This window comes from Paramormyrops kingsleyae, chromosome 11, assembly GCF_048594095.1.
Source record: "Paramormyrops kingsleyae isolate MSU_618 chromosome 11, PKINGS_0.4, whole genome shotgun sequence".
NCBI classification, from domain to species: Eukaryota; Metazoa; Chordata; class Actinopteri; order Osteoglossiformes; family Mormyridae; genus Paramormyrops; species Paramormyrops kingsleyae.
This window is the reverse complement of record NC_132807.1, coordinates 29,940,809-29,950,547: the sequence shown is the minus strand read 5'-3', so window position 1 is coordinate 29,950,547 and position 9,739 is coordinate 29,940,809. Positions and strand designations below refer to the sequence as shown.

Below are 9,739 nucleotides of genomic sequence, written 5' to 3'. Positions count from 1 at the left end.
TATGTCTTATGTATCCTCTGTTTGTAGTAACTTTAATGCAAGAATAATTGACAATTCAAATGCAAGATGTAATTGACAGCAAAACAAAATGGAGGAACGCGGTACCTTTTCATGTTTACTGTTGTATTGGACTCTTATGATTTAAATCAGAGGAGGACATATTAGCAGCAGCAGCAGCTATAGCCTAGCTGTTTTTGACAGCTTCTCTAATATTAAATTGCATCAAATCAAATTAACTGTAAAGACAGAGTGAAAATGAAATTGCACTGAATTGTTTTAACAAGGATTGCCTACGAAAGGCAAAACTGCTTCATGTGCTGTACGTTACTTCTGCTAATTCCAGCAAATGACATAACTTGACCCATATTCACAAAACACCACAAACTGACTAACCCTCGTCTCCCGCACATTATTCCACACTTCCATCCAAGACAAATGGCACACAGAAAGTAACCTGACATTGGATAGTACAGACTACCAGTCACCGGTTATCATGAGCTTCCACTCCAAAGCCACACTCCAACTACCATTAACAGACTGACCAAAACTGGCACGTGCTGCTCTAAAATGGCACAAAGCACCACAAACATTAAATGCCAATATTTTTAAGTGAATCTGGTGAGCATTTTCTGTAGCACTTTTCTGCATTTGAAGCATAAAAAATATTGCAAAGTTCTCTCAGTTAAGTAATTAACGTTACAAATATCGTGCATTCATGCACGTTGACAGCCTGGTGACATTTACATTTTCTTGGGATGTATTGTTATTTTGTGTTCGTTTGGCTGTTTGATTTTTTGCTGAATACAGTGGGACATAACTGCATCGCTACTCCTTTAAATTTCTCCCCCTAAAGTGTTCCTTGTTTTCCAATAGGTGGCACTGTTGAGTTTTCAAAATGCAGAATTGTTTTTCTTCTCTTTACCGTTTAGACAAACTAATGAATGGTTAATAATTTTATTAATTAGCAAGCTAACATAATTTAATAAGTATTCGTGTAACTGCATTAACCGATTTTACGCAAAAATCAACGTTTTCATACAGTAATGTGAACGCTAATCTGAATAGTTTTTGTTAAGAATTCGGGGTTACTGTATCTCATACAAAACGAACACTTGAACGTATTTTTAAAGAAAAAAAATATGAGGAAAAGACCGCACAAGTAAATGCACACCCTGACACACATTACGCACGTTTTAAAATACTTTCCGCCTACAAGGGCAATATGTGCGCGTACAACGATATACGATCGAGCAATTGCGATATTAAATCAGTCTGATGTGTTGCTAATGCATTTAAGTTAGCCGTCCTGTAAAATATATCACCCGCATAATGAGAGTTTTCGGACATTTTTCATTGCACAACATTCGTAAACAAATACTGTTTATTTTATTCCTGTTCGCTACGCTAGTTATTTCATTATTGCCAGCTTTTTGCAATATTGCTGTTTGTGCAATACTACGCTTACAGGGATATTTCTCCCCCGCTGGACTGCTTAGTCAAACATAACCTACGCGGCATTCAGTTGCACTATACCTCAATTTAAACGTTTTTATTACATTTCTTTACTTCACGTACGGCGGTGCGAAAGAGTTAAGCGTTTCAGTCCCAGCTGACAGTCAGCTGATAGTCCCTGACAGTTGAAAAGTTTTGTTTCTGTACTATTATGTTAATTGGCTTTCAGAGTGAGCGAGCCCATTGGCTCCGAGTCTGAGTCAATTTCCCATTTCAAACTGACGTCAGGACGGCTATAAAACTCAGCAATGCTTTTAAACTCATCTGCTGGGTGAGCCTTTAAAATTCTCCAACAAGCCCGGGGTATTTATTTTTTTCTACAAGACTGCAGTTTGTCTACTACTTGCATCTTCTACCGTCTCCAATTTACGCAGTATATTTTTAAAGAAGCCATGAAGTGTTAATGTTTGAAATACAAGGCTGCCGATATTCTCATGCATTGAAAGGAAAAGGGCGAGACGCGCGCACCGCTCTGATGCGTCTGTGCAATAGACTCTGCAAAGGGAAAATCATTTAGGAAAAGATTGTCGCTGCAAATTGAAAACCTTTTTTCTTGGTTTGAAATAAATAAATAAATATCAAGCTGGCGCACACTCTTTCAAACCAGAACAGTTTGACAGCTGCTCTTCACCCCCTTTGGAGGACTGTCAACAGCAAAAGGATGGCATCAGAACTGGCAATGAGCAACTCCGACCTGCCCACCAGTCCCCTGGCCATGGAATATGTTAATGACTTCGATCTGATGAAGTTTGAAGTGAAAAAGGAGCCGGTGGAGCCCGATCGCAGCATCAGCCAGTGCAGCCGCCTGATCGCCGGGGGATCCCTGTCTTCCACCCCGATGAGCACGCCTTGCAGTTCGGTACCTCCTTCTCCAAGCTTCTCGGCGCCTAGTCCGGGCTCCGGGAGCGAACAGAAGGCGCACTTGGAGGATTTTTACTGGATGACCGGTTACCAACAGCAGCTGAACCCGGAGGCATTGGGTTTCAGCCCCGAAGACGCCGTGGAGGCGCTGATCAACAGCAGTCATCAGCTTCAGAGCTTCGATGGTTATGCTAGAGGGCAGCAGTTTCCCGGTGCAGCCGGATCGGGAGGCACTATGGCCGGGGAAGAAATTGGTTCGGCAGCTGCGGTAGTATCCGCAGTTATCGCGGCTGCTGCAGCGCAGAATGGGGGTCCACACCATCACCACCATCACCATCACGCCGGAGGACATCACCAAGCACCAGGCATCCCCTCCAACGGAAACTCGGGAGGAAATCACCAACATATGCATTTGGATGACCGATTTACGGACGATCAGCTGGTGACTATGTCAGTGCGAGAGCTCAATCGGCAGCTACGCGGGGTCAGCAAAGAAGAAGTGATCAGGCTTAAACAAAAGAGGAGAACCCTCAAAAACAGAGGCTATGCCCAGTCATGCCGCTACAAGAGGGTCCAGCAGAGGCACGTCCTGGAAGGCGAGAAGACCCAGCTAATTCAGCAAGTGGATCACCTCAAACAAGAGATCTCCAGGCTGGTCCGGGAGAGGGATGCCTACAAGGAAAAATACGAGAAGCTTATCAGCAATGGCTTCAGAGAAAACGGCTCCAGCAGTGACAACAACCCTTCGTCTCCAGAATTTTTCATGTGAGTCTCCGCTAAAAAGAAAGAAAGAAAAAAACACACACATCGAGCTTGTCAACCCCGTCATAAAAGTTCTTCGTGTGAATTATTTTTGTATGGGGCTTGCTAGACCAAGAAACAAGTTTGCCAACTTTTTTTGTCCTTTTTTTTAAATTATTTTCATTTTTTATGAGAATCGGGGTTTGCTCAAGCTTGACAACGTAACGTTCTTCGTGAGTTTTTTTTTTTTTTGGGGGGGGGGGGGGTGGTGGGGGTTACAGTAGAAAGATTGAACTTGGTTCTTCATTTTGGAGCCGGCTCTTTGAAACCTGCCACCAAACTTCAGTTTAGTATCATACTTATTATTATTATTATTATTATTATTGTTTCTACATTTGTTTCGTTTTTCTTTTTTCTTTTGGCTTGCTGTGTTATTATTAATAAATACAACATAGTTTTACATTTTTCTATAGTTGATGTTTGACCTTATAATGTATACGTGCGTGCGATTTCGCACGCGCTTATTTATATGTATACAAAGGTGGAGTCCATCAACTTGAGTTTACCTTTTTTATCATTATACTTAAAACAGAAATATATTCATAAAACACCTGCTAAAATCAAATGCAAGTAAAAACTGTAGAGCGGTTTTTCTTTTGGTTTGTTTGGTTTTTTTTTTGCTTTTTCTTTTTTTGTAAGCGAAACTCGGAAGATTTTGTTGCCATCTTCAACCCATTTTCATCTCATGCATTACGCTTACTCTTCTGTTTAGCAGCAACAAAAACTGTATAGAGATGAATGCATACATCGTTTATAAAGAGACTACTTATTATTAAAAGGCCCTGCATGCTGGACATGTACGGTTTTCTTTTTTTCCCTTCTTTTTTGTGCTTGAGAAGGAACTCTCTTGGATGACTCCGGCATGGTATTCATAACTTTCTTTTACCGCCTCATCACTTTTTTGGGACTGCAGCAAAAAAGTGAGAGGGACATCCTTCACATCACCTTCCATGCGTCTGATTAGTTAGACTAGCTTTGCGGAATCTACACCCATTTTTACACAATGAATGCAATGACGCATTCCCATTGAAAGTTGTCAGACTGTATTCCTCGTTGTCAAGGGGGAAAGGACTTAAGCATTTATATAAAAAAGGAAATCCCGTTTGGGGACTAAAACTGTTCATTGCTTAAAGCGGATTGTTTATTTGAATAAGTACCCCATCTATATGCATTTGGTAACTCTGGAATTCTATGGATTCCTAGTATATAATTTAAGTATAGTTTTATAATCTGTAAGCCTAAGAGTTAATATGGTTATGCAGCAGGTTGTAATTAAAAAGGAATGTGGTAGATAACTTAGGTTTTCTAGATGTAGGTTTTATAATGGTCCTATGCACTAAATTGTTCCGTGTCTTTCTTTTGTTAATGTCGGGGGGAGGGGGGTTAAAATCTGTAAAATAAAACGGGGTTTTTAAATAAGAAAACAGCTTTGCGGCATGTGCTTGCAATTAAAACAGAAGCTTGACAGATGTAGCCCTTGTTATACGTACCACTGACTGTATTTTAAGCCAAAGTATTATATGGAGAGAGACTTCTACTCGCTCAGCGGAGACGACCATCCGTTTGCAAATGTTTTCCTCTCAAAGAATTGAAGTATTTGGACTGAATTGCACTAAAGTATAACTTACAATCCTGTATTACAGAATGGAAACTGTTCAAAACGCTAATATTAAAAAAGCATTCAGGACATTGCTCGAGAAATTAACGATGCGATTTTAATAGTTGTATTGTCATACAGGACTAGATATTTTTCAAACCGAATCCATAATTTTCAAGGCAATAATATATTGATCAGCTATGTCTGGACATTAAGAATTAGGCTTAGACTGATACCCTGATTGTGGAAAATGGGGAAATATCATCCATCAATAAATTTTTTAAATATGTTAATTGAAACATTTCTTCATTTATATATATTTTGCTGTGCAAAATTATTTCACTCACTAACCATATGTGATGTTCATGTATGTGCTTATTTTCATTTCATACCATTAAACAATATGCAATAAATAAATAATTGCAAATTGGGCTTCATTTAGTTTTTCAGTCCTTTGAGCACGCATTAACCTTAACTTAAAAAGTATTTAGGTTTGTGAAACTTAGTTGCAGTAGCAAAGACTGTCCGATATCGCAATCGACATTGTTTTGCATTTATGCTTCGTGATATCAAAGTTTTATATAATCAGCTGTCGTAACATTCGCCCTTTCCTTAAAGATCGTGAGATTAAATAAGCACGTATACACAAAGGTTCTACACATCTTTATGACAGGCGACTATCTTCAGGTCGTAATATACTATACGACTTCCCCTTATATTCTTCAAAAATGGTCTTCAGCGGATACATCGATGTATGCTGGTATCTGTAAACACTGCTTCATGCATTACATCAGATATATTTTCGAAGCCGTAGAGAGCAAAAGTTTTGTAACTGGCGAACCAAAGATATTATGTAAAAAGAAAAAAAAAATCTTTCATTTCATGACAAATCGCTAGGGTGGTATGAAATCGGAATGAAAACGGCGTATCGCACTGCTACAATTAAAAAGAAATGATCAACTTTAGGAAAATTTAAATACAGTTTTTCATTCCTGTAAAGTAACGGGAGATTAACTGGTTATTTTAAGACTGACAAAGGCGGGGCGGTGTGTAAATCGAGACAAATATGACTAATCGCATCTGAAAGTCGAAGATACTTCTTACCACCAGAATGAAGTAAAAGAGCAGACCAAACTGGTTTTATCACAGGGCGCATGTAGAAAGCAAGAGGGAACAAGACATAAGTAAATGTATTGAATAATTTCAGTGCTGCCTGGCGTTTCGCCAGCATTGCACAACTTTCAATAGGAACAGTTCAAGCTGTCGTTAAATCATAGTTAATTATTCATTTGAAGGCAAACGTTTGGCGTTCAGTTTGCTCAGGCAATTTTCTATATGCAGGACCCTTTGAACCCTCAAAGTTTAGATGTTATCCATTAACTTGTAAATAAGAAAATCATATTGAACTTAGAGAAAGGCGGAGTAGGCTCAAGTGAGACAAAATTTAAATTTTCATTGGAAGACATTTTTAAAGGGCATTAAAATTACATTTGTTTGCTTGATTAAAAAATCATCATGTTTATTTAATTAAATCACTGCATGTCTGGCAGTAACATCAAGGTTTATATATTATTTTTACTACCCTTACAATTGTGTGCACATATGGATCATTCATAAATTAAGTGCAAGATATAGCCTCAGATTAAAATGAAACAGTGCATTTAGCAAATGCATTTTTGTGTGATCAATTTTAAGCAATGAGGTAACTCACTGGATGTTAATGGCCAGTATTGTGCATGGCGTGCTTTCATCAGTTCAGTTACTTGTGTCCTAAAATCCAGAATGAATGAATGTGATTAAATGGGTTATATTGTTCCATCTGTTAAATTGTGACCCCTTCCCATTTTGTCCCATATATCTCTGTGTTCATTCACCTAATGTGGACTCTGCTTTGCCCTTAAATGTCTGGAGATGTAGGTGTCGACCTGCATTTAAGCATCCTCACATCTGAGGGATGGCGTTTTGAGCCTGAGCTATGCGGTATGCGATTAGTAACCAGTAGGATTTTACTTTGCATAAACAGCGGGGACAGTAAGGGCCGATTGTTAAATAAAGGTTACGTGTTTCGCACGGAAAGAGAAGCAAAGTGAGGCAAGAGGGGAGATTAGTTTGATTAGTCATTTGTGACGCTTCTCAAGTGCCATGTGTGCACAAGAATGTACCTGCATGTGTTATGTACCTGCATGTGTTATGTACCTGCATGTGTTATGTACCTGCATGTGTTATGTGACTGCATGCGTATATGAACTTACACATAATTCATTTTGAATACTACAATAAGCATGTTTGTGATTCCCGCATACTGTGGGCCACTAGTCCTTACAATTATTATTATTATTATTATTATTATTATTATTATTATATTTTTTTTTGGCTTTTTTCTTTGTGCAATGCTTATAATGCATTAGAGTAAGAGCAGGGGAGGAGTTTTATATAAGTATGTAATGCTTAAACTGAGAAACTGTAGTGATGCTCGGGAGGTGTGTGCTACAGGGTGATGCATTTTGCCATTTGATTGTGGGAATGGTTCCTGTCAGCTCGGGGCTTGGGTGCAGTCTTACAATGAACATAGTATTTATATTCAACAGCACAGGCAAGCTGCGGTACAATCGCAAACAAACAACGGCCCAGGGGAGACATTACTGACTGCCGAACAGTGTACAACAAAATATATCTGTTCTGCTTCACATAGTAACAAAAGAAGAGCTAGCAGGTATTTGCAGTATCCACATGTGCTTGAGAGTGTCTTAGAGGACATGGATCCTGTGTGCCCCCATGTCTGAGCAGTACCTTCATCCCGCTCTCCCAGGGTCTCCCTTTATGGCAGAGCTGTGATGCCCTGATGCCAGGAGCCTCCAGTATAATGTGCAGGAAGCGCTGCGTATAGGGAACAGTGCTTATACTGGGAAGTACTGCGGTGCAGCTGCCTGGACAGAAGCGACTTTGGCGGTAATAGAGACGGCAGACCAAGCAGCTGTAGCCCAGGAGCCTGGTGTAGTTACTTATTTTGGACCGCAAGTTCCATGCCGTCTGTAATGTATTTTCTATATTTCAGGAAGCCCCCTGCCTGTCTGGCAGTCTGAAATAGTACTATGCCCTAACACACAACCTGGGCTTCTCTTTCAGCCAATGTGCATTTCCTGATTAGTATACCGGTGGACTGGGTATGTATAGGCATACTTCATTATATGTGGATTATATCTGTGTTTTACAGATATTTCAGAATAGCGACACATCTTGTCTAGCAGCATTTACACGGTGTTTTAGTCAGTTTGCATTTTTCAGGTTATGAGAGAGGGACTCTCTAAATCCATTTTGCAATATTATTAAAACATTCATATTTTTAAATTACAGATTTGTTCTGTGTTGCAACGCGCATCACTCCCCGCTGAAGTTTAATGAGATTCTGCTTCTCGGCACGTGGGGTTCGCCGCAATGCCATGGCAGTGTTCGCGTGCTACTAAACGAATGTTGACATTTATGTTTGCAGTTTTTTTTATTATTATTAACAGTGTTAACACAATTGTTAATTGCAGCATGATCTAATCTGACGTCAAAACATGCAACCAAAACGCAATATATTACTGTTTTCCAACAACGTGGAAGCGCGCGTGCTTTCCCTGCAACCAGAGGAAGCACTAATGGTCAGGGTGCAGCTCGACACGGGTGTCCTTTGTAACGGCAGAGTGACACGAAGTCATTTTGCATAAATTGTTTAGCAAGTATGTTCCATTCCAATAGTACTGAAGGTCCCGCTGGGGACATCCCGTTTGTGGGGCGTGCATCCCCCGGGGTCCCACGGCGAAGACGGGGGATTATCCCGCATCACGGACATGCCAGTATCCTTCAGCGCTTTTTCAGGCACCGCAACAAAATTGAAACGGCTTGCTCCGATGCCGATTTTCTGATTGCTTTCTTAAGTCGTTTCTTACGTTTCTTACATTTTGTAAAGAGATAAAGCAATGCGGTCATTTGTGGTACAAACCAACTGGCCAGTTACAACATTGCCAAAGTATATATCCTAAACCATTCGCCCGTGTGCGCTCTTTTCAAATAGGTGTTTCGGCGCTCAAAACCAGCTAGGATGTTCACCAGATCTCGAAACAGAAAACACAACAGCACGGGCAACAAATGACAAAATAAATTGCAAAGGGAAAAAACAAGTCATTTCAGAGTCCAAATTAAGTATGCTTCCAACTGAAACACTTTACGTAAACTAAGGCAAAACGAAACTCCATATAAGCACCCTATCTGCCAAACAAGGGTCAAACGTATATAGCCGGGAATACAGCGTGGATTCCGCTAGGAGAAGCCAACATAGCAGAGTCCCAAGCATCACACGGAAAAGCCAAAAGCACATCTTCGTGGTCCCCGCTTCGCTTCCTACACATAATAGAGAAAGCGCTTCTTCAAAGGACCGCAGCAAGATGACATTTTCAGAGTCTGAATCATTCTTTAATTCGTCATTCCCAAATTAATATTGCGAAAAGGATTCGTTTTAAACTACTTGCTAGATGACACGCTACAGAAATATATGTAATTTTTGAACACGCGGATGGGTTTGAGGCGGTATCTTAAGCAGTAGATCGAACAGATAGGCTACTTCTCTAGGCAGAAAGAATCACGACCAACTGATTTGATAATAAATCGAGCCAAATTATAAAGTCGTAAAATATGTTGCTTTTCGGTGTCACAGTCAGACCATAGTTAAAATGGTGTGTAATACGTCTTAGTGTGTAGTACGTTCATATAAAAAACTAAATGGCATTTCTAAAAATAATTGTATTTACTATTGTTGTTGTTGATTGGGGGAGTGCGACTGCCAATTCAGGGTCATTAGTTTTGCTTAAGGAGTAACAAACTAGTGCCGCTTTGTGAATCATTTTTGTTCATTAAAAATCAAAAGCATTGATATTCAGAATTAGCTTTCAGAATCGGTATATGTTAAAACTCGTTACTGCATACCGA

General features: G+C 39.8%; 1 protein-coding gene across 1 annotated transcript in view; it reads left to right on the top strand.

Moving 5' to 3' along the window:
- The first annotated feature begins 1,701 nt into the window (after positions 1–1,701).
- The window catches only part of LOC111843294 (transcription factor Maf), a 98,223-nt gene continuing 90,185 nt past the window's right edge, over positions 1,702–9,739 (top strand). Inside the window, exon 1 of the mRNA XM_023810768.2 lies at positions 1,702–3,138. Coding sequence (XP_023666536.1) covers positions 2,174–3,138 — 965 coding nt within the window. The 5' untranslated portion in view covers positions 1,702–2,173. The remainder of the gene's footprint in view (positions 3,139–9,739) is intronic.